The sequence below is a fragment of the Mesoplodon mirus genome (genome assembly GCF_964341445.2).
Source record: "Mesoplodon mirus genome assembly, chromosome: 5".
NCBI classification, from domain to species: domain Eukaryota; kingdom Metazoa; phylum Chordata; class Mammalia; order Artiodactyla; family Ziphiidae; genus Mesoplodon; species Mesoplodon mirus.
In genome coordinates, this window is record NC_138980.1 from 185,573,211 (window position 1) to 185,596,192 (window position 22,982).

General features: G+C 48.1%; 1 protein-coding gene across 1 annotated transcript in view; it reads right to left on the reverse strand.

The window, feature by feature from the left end:
• The window catches only part of PLEKHG4B (pleckstrin homology and RhoGEF domain containing G4B), a gene marked incomplete at both ends in the record, with an annotated part of 52,641 nt that extends 35,645 nt beyond the window's left edge, over positions 1-16,996 (reverse strand). Inside the window, 5 exon segments of the mRNA XM_082623325.1 lie at positions 2,686-2,883; positions 4,374-4,450; positions 4,769-4,907; positions 6,074-6,175; positions 16,946-16,996. Of these exon segments, the coding sequence (XP_082479451.1) occupies positions 2,686-2,883; positions 4,374-4,450; positions 4,769-4,907; positions 6,074-6,175; positions 16,946-16,996 (567 nt within the window).
• Between the last annotated feature and the right edge of the window lie 5,986 nt (positions 16,997-22,982).

The following is a 22,982-nucleotide window of genomic DNA, read 5'->3' on the forward strand; positions in this document are numbered from 1 at the left end:
CCACGGTTAAGTTCTTTTAGCTCTTTGTGTATCCACAGCTCTTGGACGGCCTTAAAGGAAGGGGTAATTGTTTGGTTTATATCAGAATTTCTTGTTGTTTTGGCGAGAGTAGAGGTCTTTCATACACTTCTACGTCCTAAATGGAAATAGGACTCACCTGTTCATCAGCTCTAACTGTTTTGCCAGTTTCCTTTGTGGTTCTCTGTTAGGAGTACATTGACAAATTTCCAAATAGAAGCGTGTCTTTTAAAAACTTGATTTCTAGTTTTATTGCTTTGTGGTCTTAAGAAATCAATTCTTTGGTATTTGTTAACATGTTATTGCTAATGGTCAATTCTGGTCAAGTTTGGTAAATGTATATGAATGCTTAAGAATGTATGTTCTTTAATATTCTCTAATGTATACATTCTTGAGATAAGTGTATATCTTCTAATGGTAAAACTTGACTAGAATTTTATCAAATATTGGTTATGTTTGGAGAAGGTTCCATTTGTGCTTGGGAACTATATGTATTGTAAAATTGTTGGGCTCAGCACTCCACGCATGCCCATTAGCAGAGAGAGGTATCGTGTTCAGATGTTTATCTTAAGTAATATGTGGCCTGCTTTTCCTGTTTGCTTTGGAGGGAGGTGAAATCTCCCACTTGTCATTCCCTCAATTTATGCTTCAAGCATTTTCAGGCTATGTTGTTAGGAGTTTACGGATTGTTACACCTTCCCGGTTGTTAGCAGTATTATTATTGAATGGTCCTCTTTAGCCCTACCAATGCATTTGCCTTTGACTATATTAATTTGTTATGAACATTGCTACATCCATTATCCTTGGTTAGAATTTTGCTGGCCTACCATTTTCAACCTGTTATTATATATGTAGTACTTTTTATTTCCATGTTTTTATCTTGTTTATTCCTTTCTCCTTTTCTGATTTCTATTTGATTTCATTTTTTTAAGTTCTAATCCCTTGCCCCTGCTTTCCCCCCTTGCAGAAACATTCTATTTTATATCTTTCTGATTACTTTTCTTTAAACTTCTCCAAGCATTTTCTGACACAAACCGTGATGAAACAAAGTTACAAATAAGTCAGTGAGTGATTTTAAGCATTTCTGGTTTCTACAGAGGGATGGGAAAATGGTGGTCATCGAACTCTTAGGTTAACATAGAAACTTATCTTAAAATTAATATGATTAATAATGATATCCAAGCCACATACTTCGATGATACTTGGTAAATGAATAAAAACTGCATTGAATTTACATTAACTAAAATATTTTTATATTCACAGTTGTCAAGATAAGTTCATTTTCTCTTATGTCATATAGATGATCAAATTTTAATTTCTTAATTAAAAAGTAAAAAGCAATATAAATATGAAAATAGTAAGGCTGTCCCTAAATTTCATTTTATGCTTTTTAAATACTTATAAGTATGCATCATATTAAAGAGTAATATTATTCATATGGCTTTTTCAGAAGATAAGCAGTTTGGAAGTGGGAAGGGTGATGACTTGTTAAAATGGAAGGAAAAAGAAAATTAGAAGAAAGACAACAAAATATCAGTTCAGAAAAGCTTTTCAAGACTTGCCTTTGAAAGGGAGCAAGTGTTTTCAGATCCAACTTAAAGCAGCTTGGCTCGGTGCGCTGCTTTTATCTCCTGACAGGCAAATTTCTCTGCTTCTTCCCTATCAATAAACACCCTCTAGATGTGCAAGAGGTACATAATCACGAAGGAAATATCCTCTAGGCAGACTACTGCGAACGAAGAATTAAATCGAGGATATCCACGGTCATTTCTCTACCACACTCAGTTAAAAGACATTCAAAGAGTTTAATAAATCAAAGTAGCCCAGGGGTAGTTTTTCAAAAAGCCCTAATTCAATATGAATGGAGTAGTAAAAGGTGATGATTAATAAAGGTCTTACTTTTTAAGATCTAGCCATGAATCTCTGCAGCAGTTCACTGCAACATACCTGCAACGTGGCTGTCATTAGTTTTAACACTGCCTCAGAAATAACCTACAATAAAAATATCCTCCAAATAACTAAACACATAAGAGATTCACTCAGCAGAGTCTGTCTGTGTTACTGGAACTGCTCCCATACGTCCTGAGATGACTACTCAGGAGGGGGACTTAGTCCCTTCGTACATAGACTGGAGTGAGAGTTCCCTGGGGCACCAGAGAGAAGTCTGCAGACAGTGGGCTCCATGCTCACCAGCCGGTTGAGAAGCCCTGTTTCTGGGACATATGCCTTATTTCACCAATTATTTGGAACCAGGAAAAGGTGGAGCCAGAAGCCAAAGGGAATAAGCTGAGCCAGTGCCCAAAGGACCCAATGGAATAGAGGAAAATGGGACGGTTTCCCCGGTCATGTGTTTAAATGCTACAAAAAAAAAAGGCTGAGACTACAATTTATTTTTATTTTTTAATAATACCCTGCTTTCTTTCAGAAAGAAAACAACAAATGCTCACTTGAATGATGTCCGCTTAACCTCTGGATTAGTCTGAAATGCACAGAAGCATATCCTCCTCCTTTGCTTCCTTCACCAGCATATTCCCCTGGATCTAAAATCCCTACAGCTCAGATTAGATATTTTCCAGCCACCAGATTAAAACACTGCCTGTCTCTTCTCCCTAGTCAAAAGTGAACGGGCGGGCCTCACACGGGCTCCATCCCCGAGGAGGCACTCACAGAGGCCTCCCGCTGCAGGTGCTGCAGGGCCCTCTTGGCTGGGATGAGGAAGTCCACGAGGCAGCGCAGCCCGTCCCCACCGTAGAGCTTCTCGGCCACGCTGAACAGCTGCCAGAGCACCGTGGCTGCCGTGGCCTCAAAAGGTGGGTAGAGGGCAGAGAGTGTGTTCTGTACGTAGGTGTCGAGGGATTCCAGATCCTGAAGTGGAAGAGAGGTTTGGTAAATTTAATACATCTAATAAGACAGGTGCACTGGACACCTTCACAGGCCAGCACTGAGGTGTCCACTGTGAAGGCACCCGTCGTATGTCCGGAGATGTGAGTTATCTTTGTGAAACACAGGAGGTATGGGTGAATCCCCAGCACACAGAAGAGCTCCTGCTGGGGAGGGTCTGCTGGTCATCACGCTGTCACAGAGCAGAAGCATCTGAGGAAGCGCCCATGTCTGTAACAGGTACACCTGACACCTGCGCCCACGAGGGGAACCCTCTCTGATGCCTGTGAGTGACGGCTGTCATTGTCATCACGGGAGGCACCACCAAGTTTGGTCTGACATAAGTTCCATCCCATCAAATTCTGAAACATGCACCTTAAATGATGCTTTTTAGGATCTTCCGTGGAGCATGGGGAATTTCTCAGGTGCTTCCCCCTTCCCTGGTCCCCCCCTCCCCAGCACTCCTGGCTCTGTATAGGGAATGCGGGGCCCTTGTGGGGACGACAGAGCTGGTCCATATGCCACTTTATACTCAGAAAAGAAGTCCATCCTAGGAAATACATTTTACTTGTACTGCTGAGTTTTTTAAATGTAAATAGAAACCATTAGGGCATCCTGCATCAAAATCCCAGAATTGTGCTCATTCAGTCATTCCAAAAACAGCTGTCATTGGTATCTGATTTCCCCTTTAAATTTTGGTGCAACATGCTTTTATATAAAGACAGAAAGCTTTCAGTTTAAAAAATACTTAATTCTATTTTTAGATGTAACATTTCCTGAGGAAGTGCCATAAGGTTTATTTGTTTGGAGAGGAAATGCAAGGCCACAAATAACAGTTAAAAGCCAAAGAGGTTAAAATTGTGTAACTGATTTTTAAAGGAACAATGATAACTGTCTGAGACTCCTCTGAATGGCTAATCATAGATACTTCCCCAAGGAAACTGAAAATGAAGCAGTGCGTCCTCTACGTCTGCAGTAACTGAGGCCTCGAAGAGAAGAGACGCCATCGGCCCTGCCCTGCCCGAGAGCCATGTGCCGCAGGGTCAGTTCAGAGGCTGCAGGCCCTCCACCTCCCCGTCAGTCAGCCTGGGGAGGCTCCCAGGCCCGCACAGGCCTTCCTGCTGCGCGTCCTGTCCCCCGCCAGGCAGGGCACGGCCTTGTCAGTAGGAATTCTCGAAATACCGATTCTTCCCCAAAGTGCCACGTGCTCTGGCTTCCAAGAACTCAAATCACACCTGAGTCACAAACAGACATCAGTCCAGGGACTGAAGGGAGCTGGTCTGGAGTGGGGGCAGGCCTCAGCCTCCTCGGAAGTTACTAGAGATACAAATCGGCTGGAAGGAGGTGGGGTGCAGCCCGGAGCACGGTCTCTAAGGACCTACTTTGAATTGAAATGCAAACTTCAGGCCCTCCCTGGGAGAGAGACGCCGCCGCTCAGATGCCCAAACCCAGGCCCATTCCTCCCCAAGACCCACGAGGCAGGTCCCGACTCCTCGGTCAGCCGTGGTCAGCAGGATATCGGCCCCCACCTCACCAGCTCGCCTTCTGAAAACTGCCCAGTGTCGGGGGGAAGGGGCTGCTCCTTGAGACCCCACAGCCCTGATCACCCACGGGGCAGCAACGGCCTTCCCGACCCTTTCTCTGCCCTTCGGTTCCCGTGGTGACAGGGTCAGGCCCTGGGACTCAGCCTGGGGGACGCCCTCCACCAGCCCCCATGCCCTGTGCGGTCCCCCCACTCGGAGCCTGGTCCTGGCAAGAGCTGCCCAAGGGGAGCTGCCTGCCGTCCGAGAGGCCACTCCCCAGGTTAGGTCAGCCGAGGAAGCCTCGGGAAAGCCAAGGGAGCGGCTCCCGCAGCCTCCCCTGCGCTCACGTGCCCGAGGGTGCTGCCTGTGCAGCCCTGCCCAGCTGTCGCCGCGCTCTGGGAGCTGCCGTAGCAGCCCCCTGCCACCCTGGTGATGGGGCTCACTCCTGTCCTTGGAAGGAGAGTTCTGATGCACCAGGCAGGTTACCTGACCGGAGGTGGACGTCCAGGGCCTGCACCCCAGAACAGACACGAACCACCCTGCAGCCTGAAGGGTGCCCCGGGCTAGCGTGCTTGGTATAGGCAGACGTTCCTACTTGCACACAAACTGTAGCAGGGACAGCAGACATACAGGAGCCTGAGAGCAGAGAGGCAGGAACTATTACATTACAGCAAAACAAATTACCTCGAATACATTCAACTCTGCTTAAGAAAACAGCAAAGTATACAGTATGTCTCAGAAACATTTCCATAAGGAATGCTTAAAAAGAGAACGTTGTTTTAGTATCTTAAAGGGTGAAGTTCCATCATCTGGTACATTTGTCTGTTTAGCATCGTCTTCCCTGATGTTTGCTGGGCTGTGGGTGTCTGTGTGTGAGCATGTGGGGTGTTGGTGTGTGCGTGTCTGTGCATGTGGGCGTCTATGTGTGTGCCTTTGTGGGGTGTCTGTGTGTGTCTTTGTGGGGTGTCTGTGTGTGGGTGTGGGTGTTTATGTCTGTGTGTGTCCACCTAGATAAGTACGGAGCCAAGTGGGCAAATCCTTAAAATAGTTCCCAGGCCTCTGGGCGCAGAGGAGGGAGAGGACACGGGGAGGGAGGCCGTCCGCTGAGCATTTCTAACTGTTTCCACCTGGCCCCGCTCTCCATACGGTACAACTCACCCACTCACCAAAACCTGGCAAACCAGCAAAACATCCCAAGTAGACAGGAAAGGACTGACTTCTCAAACAACTCAGGATTCCCGTTTGAAGCAAACGCACATACGGACATGGCTGGCTTCAGAACGTAGGACTGCGCCTGTTTACCTCATCATAAGTCTAACCGTGGCTTAGACTGTGACAAGTGTGAACACACATCACCGGGATGGCTGAGACAGCACTGGTGTGAAGGCATTTGATCACCTTTCCGCTGCACTGGGAATCCTGTGTGATTTGGCCGACGGCAGAACTGCTTTTGCCTTTTAACAACAGAAAATTTACATCTGGAAAAGCATTGTAAAGCTTCACTCTTGACGAAGGATTTGTTTCCCCCGCTAAGTTTAGTAAAATTTGGGTGACATCATGAGAGTGACTTCCTGGCAGTAAGTTCCTCCTGCCCTGCGGCTGCAGGAGAGGACCCAGTCTCGGTGCACAGGCCCGCCCCGTGACCCTCTAACCTCGCGTGTGCTGGAGATGAGGAGACAGAGGCTGGGGCCTAGTGGGGGCCGGTCGCAGAGACTCGGGAAAGATGCCCGCTGGAAACAACCTGCTTCTCCCTCCTGGGGGCAAGCAACAGCCAAATGTCACAGCAAACGGAGTTTCTTCTCACTTGGAGGCTTGTGCTGACTAAAGGATGCCAGCTGAACGGGGCGAAGGACCAGCAGGGTGCCCGTCCAGGGGCCGGCTGGCTGGAGAGATGCAACCGAGGCTGGCCCGCTGTGCAGTGCTCACATTTTAATTCAGGTGCAGCATCCCTGAGGATGAGTGAGGGTGTGAACCCAGGATGGAGCTGCAGGCTGTCTGCAGCCATGGCAAGGCAGCCCACACATCAGGAGAGGGTCTGCAGGGGCCACCCCAGGGAAGGCACCCAAGATGACAGAGTGCTGGATAGAGAGGGTCCCCAGCAGGCGGCGCACAGACCAGGTTCCAAGACCATCCCCCACTACCCTGAACAGACATGGGCTGGCCTCTGACCCAGTGCAGCCCCTCACATCGTGATGGGGACGGAGAGTGCAAGGAAGTCAGAGGCATCGGCACAGCCACCTTGGGGATGCCTGCCCTGCGGCCACCGTGACGACCAAGGAGCCCAGATGCCCAATCCTGTGGGTGACCCCTGGACATCTGGGTCATCACGCCCAGGGACAGTAGGGCACGTCTAGGACACAGGATGGGGTCTTAGATGGGGTAAGGGGAAGACCGGGCAGCCAGTCCTGTCCACCCGCCCTCAGCCAGGCTGGGGGGCTTCTCCAGGACACAGTCATGTCACCTTGCTCTGAAAATCCACAGTGTACTGATGTCAGGGTGCAGAGAGCAAACAGAAAGTGGCCTGGGGCACCATCCCAGAGGCACCATCCCTGGGTGGGTGGAGGGGGAGGGCAGTGGTCACAAAGGGCCCCCTTCTCGTCTGGGAGTCGGGCCCTCCTGCATCCCCATGACCAGCCCCCAGCCAAACCCCAGATGGCACACAGCCTAGGATGGGACCATCCGAGCTGGGGTGCCTGTCAGCCAGGCACTTCCACCCCAGAAATTCACCACTGTGGCCTTTGCCTTGGCCAGATTTTATAAATAAAGATCAGGCTGTAAGGGCGGCAGCAGGTACCCATCATGGGACACTGGAACCCTTCTGGCAGTCTGTCCGAGCAGGGGCCCCGGGGATGGGAGGGGTGCCCACAGTGGGCCTCCCCGTGGCCCACTTTCCATCAGTGGACACTTTCTCAGCCCCATCGGCATGAATGAAGAGGCTGGCATGAAACCCACACTCCCCAGGAGGGCTGCTCTGGGCAACCGACCTGGTTACAGCCACTCAGGTACTCTTAACAGAGGCCTCCTTCCTGCAAGGGCCCAGTGACGGCCCCCGGTGTCCTGTCCAGGGCCCCGATGGCCATCACTGATTTCTTGTGTGCAGAGACCCAGAAACCACCTTTGAGTCAAAGGGAACCTGTCTAGGAAGCCTGGTCCCCTTGGCCGGGCTGGTGTGCTAGCCTGTCTATACCAGATCTGGCTGCATCCAGCCTGTCCACACCTGTCCAGTCTACACCCGGCCCTGATCTCCACTGGCCAGCTGCTGCATGTTAGGGCTTCCTGGCCCTCCCGGCTGTGGAGGCTGAAGATGCTTCTAAGCCCAAAGCTGTATAGGGAGGGAAGCGTTGGGAAGGGGAAGTGCCTGGGCCTCTTGAGGTCTGCGCTCTAGGCTCCTAGAAGAGTTCGGAGGTCACCGAAAGCATCGTGTGCCCCAAATCCCGCTGGCCTAGCTTTAGAGACCCCGGGCCTTGGTGAGCAGCCGCCTCCGGCACACGTCTAGCTCTCCTGACCCACGTTCTAACGAAATTGGCCCAGGAAGCCTCCAGGAGACTCTGGATGCCGGCAGCTGGGGAGGGGGCTCCAGGGAGCCCTCGACTGCGGAGACCCTTTCTCTCTGAATTCCACAGCCCATCCAACAGCCACCTTTTAAACCTCGGTTATAACTGAGCCCAGAGTGGTGACTGCAGGAGGGGCACGGCTTCACTGCTGTCACTGCAGTGCCTGTCCTCCCTGAAGCCCAGGGACACCGGCCCACCTGGGACCCAGGTCTGATGCTACAGTCCCACCCAGAATTCTCAGGACCTGGGGGTGGCCTGGCTGAGCACTGGGCCTCGTGGTGACATCTCATGCTGGTGACAGACACCACTATGATCTGGCCAGAGGCCCCCTTCCCATGCCAGGCTGTGCCCTCAGGATGCCCATGGCTGGCCCAGCTCCTTCCCTCTGTCCACACCTACACAGAGCAGTGACACCCAGGTCTGTCCTAGACCAGCCGGAGCCGGGTCCAGAGAGGAAGCCGTGCTGCCACTCGGAATGGGAAGTGCAAGACTCAGGAGGCCTTTACCAGGTTTGTTCCTAACAAGCACCCCTCCAGGACCGCAAAGGGAAAAGGCACGTGCAACAACGCCATCTGGGCAGCGCTCGAAGGCTGTGGGCACCTAGGAGATCTAGGCCAGCAGTGAAGAGGCTGCTGTCCTCGTATAATTCCCGTGCACAGAGGTAAGTGGGCCAGAGGCCAGTGGGTGCTCGAACTGCACGGAGCTCAGGCGTCCTGCGGATCTAGGGCCCGGGGAAGAACTAAGAGCGCCGCCCCTGTAAGGCGAGGGGAAGGAGACCAGGGGAGGGCTTGGGCACTGCCAGCGCCCCCTGCAGCCTGCCCGAGACCCCCACACTCATGGTGGTTGTGAGCCATTTGGAGTGTGGTTGGAAGGCATCTGTTTCCTCTAGCTGGGAGGAGTGTGATGGATCTAGATGGGGTGACAGGAGGGACAAAATATTAACTGATGTGAAAACACGGAAGACAAAGCTTATGGGAATATTGAAATAAAATCTGTACTTTTTGGCAGCACGAAGTTGGCCAATGAAAGCATCTACGAGTGCTGGCATTTCAGGATTTGAGAGGTGGGTCCTCGCTTGCCTAAGCACCATTGAAGGGGCTGCCGAAACCCACTGCAGGGTCCAGGTGCCTCTCTCCAACTGTCGGTCCAGCCTGGACCAGGCGCTCTGCTTCCTCTCCCCTTGTGGTTTGAGCAGAAATCCCACAGGAAGCACAGCGTCAGGGGACACTTCCTCCCAGGCCCGGTCCCGATGCGCCAACCCTGTGTTTCTGCTCTTTCCTCACTCCTTACCTGTGGTCTTTCTCATGATACACTGGTCACAGAGGCACCACTCTCCTGGATCACTAAATATTTTCCACTCTCAACACCAAAGTGTATTTACGGAGTACCTACTGTCTGCTAAGCACCCTGAAGGATACAAAGATCAATGTCCTGGGCTGATAGCCTAGTAGGGGGTGTATCACAAGAAAGTGAAAACTATAGTACTGAGGCGGGTATTATCACAGGAGAGGACGCAAGCACCTCTTGGATGCTTGACTGTACCCCAAAGACAACATGATGGAAACGTGTGAACTCTGGTATGTGTCAGACACTGCTTAAGCATTTTATACAGATTAACCTCATCACAGTCCTTGCCCAAATGGCTTTTTACCCAGTAGCTACATTTTGAAGTCTTAAACTTCTGCAGATTTCCTAGTAATTTTATATTTTGGCCTTTGACACAAACTTGTTTCTTAAAGAGGTTACTTCTTATTTCAAAACGTACATTCTTAAGATGTATTCTTGTACAATATAATGAAATTTTAAAGCAGAGTTATAAAATTTGTTCCAAATTCTCAACAAAATACTAGGAAACCATATCTAACAGCATATTACAAGGATTATTGACCAGGACCAAGTGGGATTTATTCCAGGAAATGCAAGGGTGGTTCAACAATCAATCAATGTAATACTCCACATTAATAGAATGAAGAAAAAACCCCTAAGATCATCTCTAATGATGCTGAAAAAGCATTTGACAAACTCTAACACTTTCATGATAAAAACACCCAGAAAACTAGGAATAGGGAGGCTCTTCCTCAACATGATAAAAAGGCACTTATCAGTGACCACAGCTAATTTCATACTCAACAGTGAAAGACCAAAAGGTTTTCCTCTAGCAACAGGAACTAGGCAAGGATGCCCACTCTCTCCACTGCTATGCAACACTGCCCTGAAAGTTCTAGCCAGAGCAATTAGGCAAGAAAAAAATTAATGGCAAATTAATTTAGAAATGAAGAGGTAAAACTATCTCTATTTGCAGATGACATGATCTTAAATATAGAAAATCACAAAGAATCTACAAATAAAGCTACTAGAGCTAATAAGTGGATTCAGCAAAGTTGCAGGGTATGAGATACAAAATCAACATGCAAAAATCAGTTGTGCTTCTCTACACCAGCGATGTAGAATCCAAAAAGGAAATTAAGAAAACAATTCCATTCTATAATATCATCTAAAAAGAATAAAATACTGAAGAATACATTTAACCCAACAGATGAAAGACTTGTGCACTGAAAACTACAAAACATTACTGGGAGAAATTAAAGAAACATAATTAAATAGAAAAACATTCCTGATTCATGGATTGGAAGGCTTAACATTGTTAAAATGTCAATACCATTCAAAGCGATCTACAAATTCAATGCCATTTCTATCAAACTTTCAATAGCTTTTTTCCTAGAAATGGGAAAAAAAATCTTCAAATTAATATGGAATTTCAAGGGGTCCTGAGTAGCTAAAGGAATCTTGAAAAAGAAGGACAAATTTGGAGGACTCACACTTCCTGCTTTCAAAACTTGCTACGAAGCTACAGTAATCAAAACAGTATGGTTTTGGCATAAAGACAGACACATAGACCAATGGAATAGAACTGAGGGTTCAGAAATAAACCCCCCAAACTACAGCCAACTGACTTTCAACCAGGGTTCCAAGACTATTCAATTGGGAAAAAATAAGTTCTTCAAAAAATGGTGATGGGAAAAGTGGATATCCATATACAAAATAATTAAGTTGGACCCCTATCTCACACCACACACAAAAATCAACTAAAAATGAGTCAACGACCCAAATGTAAGCACTAAAGCTACAAAATTCTTAGAAGAAAACATAGGGATAAATCTTCATGACCTTGTATGTTTTCTTAGATACGACACCACAAGCATGAACAACAAAAGAAAAAATATATAAATTAAATTTTATCCAAATTTAAAACTTTTGTGCATCAAAAGATACTATCAAGAAAGTAAAAGGATAGCCAACAGATGGGAGAAGATATTTGCAAATCATATATCTGCGAAGAGTCTAGTGACCAGAGTATATAAAGAACTCTTAGAACTCAACAATAAAAAGACAAACAACTCAATTTAAAATAGGCAAGGAACTTGAATAGACATTTCTCCAAAGAAGATATACAGATGGTCAACAAGCACATGAAAATAAGTTCAACATCAGTAGTCATTAGGGAAATGCAAACCAGAACTACAATATCCCTTCATACCCACTAGGGTGACTACAAAACTGGAAAATAAAAAGTCTTGGTGAAGCTGTGGAGAAATTGGAACCCGCATACATCGTTGGGAAAATGTAGAATGATTAGGCTGCTGTGAAAAAACAATCTGGTGGTTCATCAAAAAGTTAAACATAGCTGGGGACTTCTCTGGTGGTCCAGTGGTTAGGACTCTGAGCTTCCACTGCAGGGGGCATGGGTTTGATCCTGGTCGGGGAACTAAGGTCCCACATGCCACGTGGCAAGGCCAAAAAAAAAGTTAAACACAGAATTACCATGTGACCCTGAAGGTATATACCCAATAAATGAAATAAATGAAAATATATGTACACACAAAAACTTGTAAGGACATAATCATAGCAGCATTATTCACAAAACCTAAATGCTGGAAACAGTCCAAAGTCCATCAACAGATAAATGGATAAACCAAATTTATGGTCCATCCATACAATGGAATATTAATTTTTTTTAACTTAAAAAAATATTTGTTTAGTTATTTATTTTGGCCGCGCCGGGTCTTCATTTTGGCATGCGAACTCTTAGTTGCCGCATCCATGTGGGATCTAGTTCCCCGACCAGGGATCAAACCTGGGCCTCCTGCATTGGGAGTGTGGAGTCTTACCCACTGTGCCACCAGGGCAGTCCCCTACAATGGAATATTATTCAGCCATAACAGGAATGAAGTTCTGATAATGCTACAGCATGGCTGAAACTTGAGAACATTATGTTCAGTGCAGTAAACCAATCATAAAAAGACAGACACTGTATGATTCCACTTACATGCAGTGGTACTTAGTGTAGGCACAGTCATAAGGACAGAAATTAGAATGGTGGTTGCCAGGCTCTGGGGGCAGGGCGGAGTCAGGAGTTACTGTTCAGTAGGCGTAGAGTTTCAGATTTACAAGACCAGGGAGTCCTGGGAATGGATGGTGGTGATGGCGCACAACAAGGTGAATGCATGTAATACCACTGAACTAAAAGATGGTTAAAATGGTAAATTTCATGCTATATGTATTTTAACACAATAAAAAGTCACATATTTTATGATTCCACTTATATGGAATATTCAGAGTAGACAAATCCATAGAGACACAGAGCACATTAGTGGTTCCAGGGGCTGAGCAGAGGGTGGAATGGGAGAAGCTGCCTAAGGGGTGTGGGGTTCTGCTTTGGGCTGTAGGAATGTTCTGGAACTAGACAGAGGTGGTGGTTGCACACCATTGTGAATGTACTAAATGCCACCAGATTGCTTGATTTAAAATGGCTAAATTTGTGTCATGTGAATTTCACCTCAGCTAGCTGTGTTTTAAAGAATTAGTTCTGGTACCTTCCAGAAATTGTGATGGTAGTTTCCTCCTCATGTGTGGCTTTTGTTGCTCTGTGTCCCCAACAACCCTTCCACATGCTCCTCCTATTTAAACATGTGCTTTCGGGGGAGCTTATACGGGGCTTTGAGGCTCGTCTGCTCGGTTCACATCGCCGTGATTCTCTGGGTTGCCGTCTCTGGACGGGCAAGAATCAGTTTGAGAACCAAACGCTCACCCTTTACCCAGCGTGGTACTCTGGGCTGACTAAATGCTTCTTCCAGTTACCTTTTCTTTAGTCTTTTTGAATAATCCATAGGGAAAGCTCTGGGACCCTTGAACTTAAATGGAGCTCATGACCTACTGATTTGGGCACTTTCACAAAGCATTTCTTAAAAAAATTCACGAATACATTGTTAAAATAACACATAATTGTAGTTGTAATTCCTCTTCCCTGGTGATATCTTTGAGCATCAACATACCTTGAAGATAACTTCAATGAATATTTTTCATTAAGTGATTCCAGGAAAAATTATAACTCAATCGTTTTTCTCTCTTATTTGTATGAAAATCTCTCTTCCTCTCTATCACAGAGTCACAGAATAATAGCCAACATTTACTGAGCACTTACTGTATGACAGACACTATTCTAAAAACGTCGAAATACTATTATCTTCCCCATTCTAAAGCTGGTGAGGTTGAGGGGCTTACCTGCCCACCCACTCAGTGAGGGAACCAGAACTGAACCCAAGCCACTATGGCCACATAGCCTGCATCCCTAACCACCAAGCCCACTGCGCCGTGTCTCATTCTAGCCAGAGACAGAGCCCAAGAGCGCTCAGAAACTCATTCCAACCTCTTCACTCTCCTGGCGAGGCCACCTGATGGCCCGCAGCTAATTCCAAACCACTTGACAAGGAAGGGAAGGGTCAACCTTTTCCATTCACTGAAAATTCATTCAGGCACTTCTCTTCTGCACCGTGCACTATCATCTCCACCTCAAAAACCACATGCAAAGTTCATTCATTATGTCACACCAGGTATCGCCAAGCTATTCTCTGTAATTGCCTTGAACCTGCTTTACTATATTGCACTTAGGCAAGGAAAGTTTCCCAGAATCATCTGTAACCTGGCTGCTCTCTCTGAGGCCGTTATTTTATTCTTAAAAATCTCAGGAATCGTGTTAGCTCAGGTCACGGGGCAAGCCCTGCATCTGCGTAGCCCCGTGAGGTTGGGACTGGGCGGGGGAGTGACAGTGAGCTTCAGAGGAGGGGATACAGTTGCCACCTTGTGACAAATACTTGTTGAGCACCTACTGTGTGCCAGGCACCATTCCAGGCACCAGGGAAATACGGGGAATGAAATAAAGCCGGTGCTGCCTGGGGAAACAGGCTACTGAGGGTAGTCAGGATAAGGTGATGTCAGTCCAAATCATTGTGGGGCAGGGGGCTGCGGAGGGGGCTGCAGGCAGGACGACCCAGGGGAGCTTTCTGAGGCTAATGTGTACCAGGGTTGGGGGTCCCATGCTGGGGGGCTGCAGGCAGGAGAGACTTCGCCAGGGGAGGTGCACATACTCAGTACCTGGCAGACTTGCACAGTCTTAGTGCAGAACTTCAAATTAATTCCTGTCCCAAACTGTTGTTGGCATTAGATTTAATCCTTATCCTAGGTCTCAGAAACATAAGTAGTTTTAAAGTCATATAAAATAAACTCCCCACAAAGTGAGTTTTGCACAACCTGATTTTCTCACTTTTGGGGAAAGTTCTGTAAGGTTGGACACTTGTCTAAAAGTATCTGAAGGCTCTGTCTTTGAGAATTTGGGCCCAGGTGTGAACTGAGACACCTGGAAAGTTGTCCCAGATATCAGGACAGAGACAGCCTTCAACTCAGGAACATTCAGCTCGGTGATGACCTGGGTTTCCTTTCAAGAAGCATCAACTCATCCACTTTAAAATTAGACGCTATGGTGCTCCGAGAGGTGGGTGGCCACAGGTTATCCTGTAAGTGAACAGACTGAAACTCCAAGAGTCTGAACCACTGGCCCAAAGGCTGACAGATAACAGGGGGTGGATGTGGGTGCACATCCAATCCAAGACCCCAGGCCTGTTCCCTGGGCACCAGGTGGAGGTCCAGAGCCTCTTCTCCACTCCCCAGGCACCTGCCCTCCTTGACTCCCTTGTAGGGTAAATGGCAACTGTGGGATGCCTTCTGCTCACAGGATCCCAGATTCCCAAGGCTTCTCAGGACCAACAGGTTCAGGGCAGGACTTGCCACCTTGCAGCCCGCCCCTCAGTCCCACCACCCTCCTGACCCCTTCGGAAGTGTGCTGGGCTCTTAGGTCAGACCAACTGTCTCTCTGGGATCATTTTTCTTGACTGGGCCAGTGAGCACTGGCCTGTGCACACCTGCTGAGTGCCAGGCCCTGTAAGGGCCAGAGGGATGCAGGTAAAGAAGCTGCAACCCCGAGGGAACCTCCCATGGAGAGCAGGGCACAGAAGCCCTGTTCTGACAGGGCAGGAGGATAAATACAGAGCAGAGGCACCACTGCCCCTGGGCACAGCCGTGTGGAGAGGAAAGCCACCGCTTCCAGGCTGCTTCTTGGCTGGGAGCCACAGGTCAAGTGCGGAAGCCTGGCTTTCCACCATTTGGAGAATGGGTACCCTGTCCTGGAGGATGGCTGTTAGGGCTGGATGGCTCTAAGTGACTTGATTTTTGTTCAAGCAAAAAGAGAGGACACATTAGTTCTGTTTGGAAGGAGGGAGGCATGGGAACTGGGCTTGAATGATTCTCATTAAAAAAATGCCGTGATCTGGGAGCCTGGGTTCTCCTGTGTTTGCCTGGATGATACAACCTGTGAACACACATCTCAGAGAGTCTCGGGGCCAATTCAGGCCGACTTTATTTCCTTAGCCCAGCATTTTGGGGATGCTTTACAAGTAATAAAGTATTCTGGTGACACCACCACCAGGCTCATGAACTACAGACACAAAGGTCCACATTTCACAAACGCGATTTCAGACTAGACCTACACAGGGGCCCCTCTAACGGGATAAAACCACAGGTCACCTGCACCGAGGCCCCCAGTCCACTGGAAAGGTCAGGGCTCTGTTCTCTGTGGCCCACTTGGGCAAGTCCAGTTGTGATCCCAACCCAGACCACTGTTCCTATTTGCAGACTGGATGCCAAACTGTGAGATCAAAACAGGGCGTCTCCTCAGAAGCAGAAGTGGGTGCATTATCTCTGTGGGGGATGCCCAGCCCTCCTACAGGGATGTGGCTCCACCAGGAATGCAAACATCTTAGAGTCTCAAGGTGTCCACTGAGAGCAAACGGTGGCCTCTGAGGTTCCTCCTGATGCAGAGAGCCTGGGAGTTGGAGGGTTAGGGTCAGGAAGCCAAACCTCACTTCTGTCCACTTTGAAATCTCTTTTCAGGACGCTGAAGCCGACTTGATGCTCAGTTGTTAGTTATGCACAGTGTCAGCTACCTTCAACTTAATTTTAAATTATGTGTTTTAAGCCTTAATTAGACACCTGAAAGTACCAGCTAAACTTTTAAAGTGAAAATGCTGTTGGGTAACAGGAGTAGAGTGTAACTACTGTACCCAAACGCTCTGTAATCTAGTTCACAGGAAAAAGGGAAAGACAGACCCGACGCACGTTTTGCAGTTCACAGGAAGAAATACAACACAGCTTCCACCACACTCTTCTAGACCTGAAATCACTGTCTTGTTTACTAGGCAATGTTCATTATTTAAATCGACTGCCTTTCCAATATAAAAGTCTATCCTGGTATTTTTAAAGTAAAAGTTCTTTGTCTTCGTGCACAAAGTTCATTGGTTTGTCCTGCCAGTTTTGAGGTAATGAATAACTCAGGAACATTCTCATTGTTGGCGACAACTTCACAAGCGTCTTTTTGTCCTAGTCCCCTCCCCTGCACTCCCTTCACACCCCAGGAATGCAAATCTGTCTTGTAACGCATACTTCTCTCATAAATATTCAGGAGGTTAAGGGAAAAGTTTGCTAACCCTTCGTTTAAGTGACCGGAAAAAGTGAAAGCTCCCTCGCGCTGCCGCAGCCGCGGCCTCAGGACCCTCCCCACAGCCGCCGGCCATCCCCTACCTTGTTGCCCGAGCCCCGGTCGCCCCGGCCGAGCGCCGCGCTGAGAGCCATGGTGACGCCGCCTTTGTCCCGTCCGCGGGGAGGACAGCGCTCGGCAGGCCCGCCCGCGGGGCGTGGGAAGGGCGGCGGGCTAGGGGCGCACCCTCCCGGCCGCGCCCCCTGCCCGCCTCACAGGTGGGGCGGGGGCGGGGCCTGGGGCCTCGGGGGACGGGGAGGGGCGCCTCTCCCCTGGGGGCTCCGGGGCGAAAGTGGGAGGGGGTCCCACCACCGGGGCCTCCAGGGCAAAGGTTGGAGGGGGTCTCACCCCGGGGGCTCCGGGGCGGGAACAGGCGGACCCTCTCGGGTCGCGCCCCCAGCCCGCCTCACAGGTGGGGAGGAGGGGCGGGGCCTGGGACCGCGGTAGGTTGGGGGGTGGGAAGGGGCCTTTCACCCCCAGGGGCTCCGGGGCGAAGGCTGGAGCGGGACCCCGAGGTAGGAGGGGGCGTCTCTCCCCTGGGGGCTCCGGGACTGGGTGTTGGAGGGGGTCTCATCCCCGGAGGCTGCTGGGCGAGGCAGGTTGGGGGCGTCTCAGCCCCGGGGTGTGGGCGGCCTTGTAGGTGCCTCGGGCCGCACCCTCACCTGGGAGAAGACCCCGTGGGGGCGGAAAGCTGGGGGCGAGCTCCTCCCTCCCCGAGCAGGGGCGGGGGCGGAATTCTTTGTGACTTTTGTTCTCGCAGAGCCTGGGGACCTACCATGTTATGTTGTTCGCAGACCAGTGGCAGTGGGGCTGCACCCGATCTCCGTGGGTGTAGACAGACTGGACTCTGATTTCTGCTGGTGAACGCTATCGGATTTTGATTTCCCCCAGTGTAGATAGATTCACACCTGACATGCAACGGTGTAGACAGACTAGCGAAGACAACCGGACCCTGATTTCCATTGGTGTAGGTGGAGCGGACCGATTTCCGCCGGTGTGGAAGGACCGGCCTTCTCTTCCCGCCAAGCGAGCTCCCTGGCCTATGGGCCGCTCTCTGCCGGGTAAACAGAACTCGTGAGCCTCTGGGCCTCAGCGGGCGGCCACCTTCCCCTCCTTGGGGAGTCGGGCGCGCGGACAGATGAACAGGCTCTCACTGGCTTTGCAACTGCAATGCCTGGGTTTGTGGAGAACCTACAGAAACAAAGTGCCCCCACCTCCAGCCCCAGCCCGGCGAGACAGACGCCTGCCCAGCCCGGGGAGACAGCTAGGCGACTGTAGGGCTCTGGCTCGGGGAGCACTTGCTGTGTGCTGGGGATGCAGCCGGCTTCTCAGAGGAACCCGTCCCCTGGGGGGGGGCGTGTCTCGTCCTGTACTGTGTCCCGACTAGAAACAGGGACACTGACTCAGTCCCCCCACTGCGGACAAACGCCCTCATTTAGAGATAAAGTTCAGTTGTGCTGGAGATGCATGGCTTCAGGTACAGAGTGAAAGAAGCTGAGGGCGGCGGGATGAGTTCTGCGCCCTCACCCGGCACGGCACCGGTTCTTTGGATTCCCCTGCGGCTCCTCTGTTCTGCTTCCTGGAACCTCCAGCCCCTTCCACTGGGCCTGAGCAGACTCGGCCCCGTCTCAGTGCTGGGGTGTGACTCGTTGTCTGTGCCTCCCTGAGGCCCCCTGCCTCATCCTCTTCTCACCCCTTACCTGCCCATGACGCTCCAGAAACAGGAGGCACATAAACCTCTGCATAAACAGGCGCTGCATAAATCTCTGTGGTCCCAAAGCACCTGCCAGGCCAGAACTGGGGTATGCTGGCATGCTTCCAGAACAGGTGACATTGTCCCTGTTCAGCTCCTCCAGGATCCAGGAGCTGACGTCGGGGAGGACGACGACAGTGACCTGGATGCCTGGTTAGGGAGCAGCTCTGGAATCTCACTCTTATGGAGATTTTGGGGGCCACAGGGGTTGTGCCTCTGTTGTACCTAGGCAAAGCCTGCACTGGGAAAGCCCAGGAGTCCTCATGTGCTGTCTCTAGCCACAGTTGCTAAGGATCTGATTCTTTCTTTGCTGTGTATCCATAGAGTCAGGGATGTCCTTTAAGAAGTTTTCCCCAAAACTTGGACTATTGAAATGGCTCAGTTTATTCAGAAGGTATTTATTGGTCACCTACTTTTGGCCAGTCACTGCATGGCACCTGTCAGGCCCCTTGGGGATCTGACATTCCAATGGAGATAGACAATAAACCAATGAACAGAGAAATACCTCTGAATAAGGCAGATGGTCAAGCCAGAGAAGACTGTTCAGGGACCAGAAGAAAGGGAGGGAGGGAGCTGCTTGTGACTTCCAGGCAGAAGGAGCCACCTGTGTAAAGGCCCTGAGGCGGGAATAGATCTGGTGTGCTTGAGGGACAGCAGGAAAGCCGGTGTACCCAGGAGCACGGTGAACGAGGGCACGCACGTGCGGAGGAGACGAGGCTGGAAAGGCTGAAGGGATAAGTAAGTCCTAGTGATGAGTTTTGTTTTATTCTGAGTATTGTGGGAAACCACCGTGGAGAGAGTTTGGAGAGGAAGCAACATTATCAGATACATTCCAAACATCTCACCTGGCTGCAGTGTGGACACCACAGCTGCCTAAGGCGGGAAGAACAGTCAGGAAGCCACTACCAGCATCTTGGTGAGAGCGATGGGAGCTGGCTTAAGGTAGGAATGCCAGAGGCTGTGAAAAATGGTCAAAGCAGGATCTATGTAAAGGCAGAGAGAGCTGAGAGGGGTGGCCCATGTCTGGCTCTGGGGAGTGAGGGAGAAAGAAGCTGAGGAGGAAGGTGGCAGGCAGTGAATTAGCTGATCATGGCCTCTGCGAAACACTTCACATGCTCCCCTGGAGACCGCAAAACTACATGCCCCAGAGATTACAGATGTGCCTGGTTTTGCTTTTCCACGCACCACATAAGACGTGGGGGGAGCCACAGGAGTAGTGGCTGTCTCAGCAGATTGGCAGTGGAGGTGACTGGTTCCTCTGGGGCAGTTCACGTCTTGTCCCTGGCAACACTGTTGTCGAGTAGAGGGGAACAGGGCAGTAAGGATTTTCCTAACACAATCCTATAGCATTATTGGTAGTTCCTCCAGGTTGCTGATGTTTCTGGCTATTCCTGGTTACCTGACCCTCTCAGAGACGGTATAGTCCACCTGATATGTTCTTTTTTTTAACTGAAGTATCGTTAATTTACAATGTGTTAATTTCTGCTGTACAGCAAAGTGATTCTTTTTCATATTCTTTTCCATGATGGTTTATCACAGGATATTGAACATTCCCTGTGCTGTACAGTAGGACCTTGTTTATCCCCCCTGATACCTTCCATACTGCTTAAATGAGCTACAGTGGATTCTGCGGTCTGCAGTTAAGAATCAGCACCAAGACAGCAATTTAGGGATTTGGGGCCTGATCAGCAGGTGGAAGTTGATACCATTTACTGAGATGGGAGAGACTGGGGGAGAAGCGGATTTGGGAGGAGAAGACACATGAACGCTGAGGTGCTGTTAGACCTGTTGAGTGGGCGGAGTGCTGTGTGAGCTTGTGGTACCGAGAGGGGAGGTCAGGCCTGAAATCCGATCCGGAAGATCCACACACGGGCACGTGTAGAGATGAGGGAACTAAATGTGCAGACAGAGGGAAGAGGGACCAGGGCTGAGCTGAGCAACATGAGGTCACAAGAGTAGAGGATCCTGCTTCTCAAACTCTTCCAAAAAAGTGAAGAGGAGGGGATATTTCCCAGCTCATTCTCTGCAGCCAAAGCATAACGAGAAAAGAAAACTGCAGACCAATAACTATGATGAATAAAAATGCAAAAAGATCAATAAAGTTTTAGCAAACAGAATCCAATAGTATATTAGAAACATTATTCTCCATGAACAAATGAAATTTATCCCAGGAATACAAGGGTGATTCAACATAAGAAAATCAATCAATGAAACACATCACATTCACAGAACAAAGGGAAAAAAATGATCATTTCGATTGAAGCAGAAAAGGCATTTTAAAAATTCCAACATCTTTTCGCGATAAAAGCTCTCAGAAAACTAGGATTAGAGAGAAAATTCTTCAACAGATGAAGCAGTATTTATGGAAAACCCACAGTTAACATCCCACACAATGGTGAAAGACTGAAAACTCTCTCCTTAATAAGATCAGGACTCAGACAAGGATGCATGCTTTTAGTACTTCTATTCAACATTGTACTGGAACTTCTAGCCAGTCCAGAGAACAAAAAGAGCTGTTACAGGGAACAAAAAGAAAGAAAAGGCATTCAGACTGGAAAGGAAGAGGTAAAATGTCTGTATTCACAGTGACATGATCCTATATATATAGAAAATGCTAAAGAATCCACAACTAATAGATAATTCAGCAAAGTTGCAGGGTACAAAATCAACACACACAAATCAGTTGTGTTTCTATACACCGTCAATGAAAAATCCAAAAGAAAAATTTAAAAAATAATTCCATTAATATAACATCTAAAAGAATTAAATACTTAGGAATATATCTAATCAAGGAGATGAAAGACTTGTATGCTGAAAACCACAAAACATTGCTGAAAGAAATTAATGATGACCTAAATAAATGGAAAGACATCGGTTGTTCATGGATAGGAAGAGTTAACATCGTCAAGATGTCAATTCTACCCAAAAATGATCTACAGATTCAAGACAATTCCTATCAAAATGCCAGCAGACTTTTTCACCGAAATGTGAAATCTGATCCTCAAATCCACATGGAAATGCAAGTGGCTACTAATAGCAAAAACAATCTTGAAAAATAGAAAAAGTTGGAAGACTCACAGAACCTGAATTTGAAACTTACTACAAACTTACTATTGAAACTTACTACTATGTCTGGCATAAGGACAGACATATAAACCAGTGGAACAGAATAGAGAGCCTAGAAAGAAACTCTTACATATATGGTCTAATAATTTTCAACAAGTGTGCCAAGAACATTTAGTGGGGTAAGGACAGTCTTTTCAACAAGTGATGCTGGGAAGATTGGATGTACACCAGCCAAATAATAAAGTTGGGCCCTTATCTCATACCATATACAAAAATTAACTAAGAATGGGTCAAGGGGGAATCCCCTGGCGGTCCAGTGGTTAGGACTTGGCACATTTACTGGTGTGGCCCGGATTCAATCCCTGGTCGGGGAACTAAGATCCTATAAGCCAAGAGGCCAAAAAAAAAAAAAAAAAAAGGGTCAAAAAACCTAAATGTAAGAACTAAAGGTATAAAATTCTTAGAAAAAAACAGGGATAAATCTGAATGGCCTTGGATTTGGTGGTGGTTTCTTAAATTGACACCAAAAACACAAGCAACAGAAGAAAAAAATATATAAATCGGACTTCATCAAAATTAAGAACTTTTGTCCATCAAAGGACATTGTCAAGAAAGTGAAAAGACAACTCAGAGAATGGGAGAAAATATTTGTGAATTATGTATTCTATAAGTTATTAATATCCAGAATATATAAGGAGCTCCTAAAAACAACAGGGACAAATGACCCATTTACAATGTGCAAAGGACTTAAATAGACATTTCTCCAAAGAAGATATACAGATGGTCAACAAGTACATGATAAGATGTTCGCATCATCGGTCATTAGGGAAATGTAGATCAAAACCATATTGAGATACCACTTCACACCCACTGGGGTGACTATAAAAAAGAGGGGAATAATAAGTGTAGGTGAGGACGTGGAGAAATTCAAATCAGTGTACATTGCTCTTGAAATGTGAAGTGGTTCAGCCTGCATGGAAAACAGTCTGGTATTTCCTCAAAAAGTTAAACACAGATTCACTGTGTAACACGGCAATTCCATTCCTAAGTATATGCCCAAGAGAAATGGAAATATAAGATCACACAAAAATTTGTACACAAATGTTCATAGCAGCCCTGTTCACAATAGCCAGAAGGTGGAAAAAGTCCAAACTCCGTTCATAGATGAATGGTAAACAAAATGTGGTCCATTCATACAATGGACTATTATTCAGCCGTAGAAAGGAATGAAGTTCTAATGCACCCTACAACATGGATGAGCC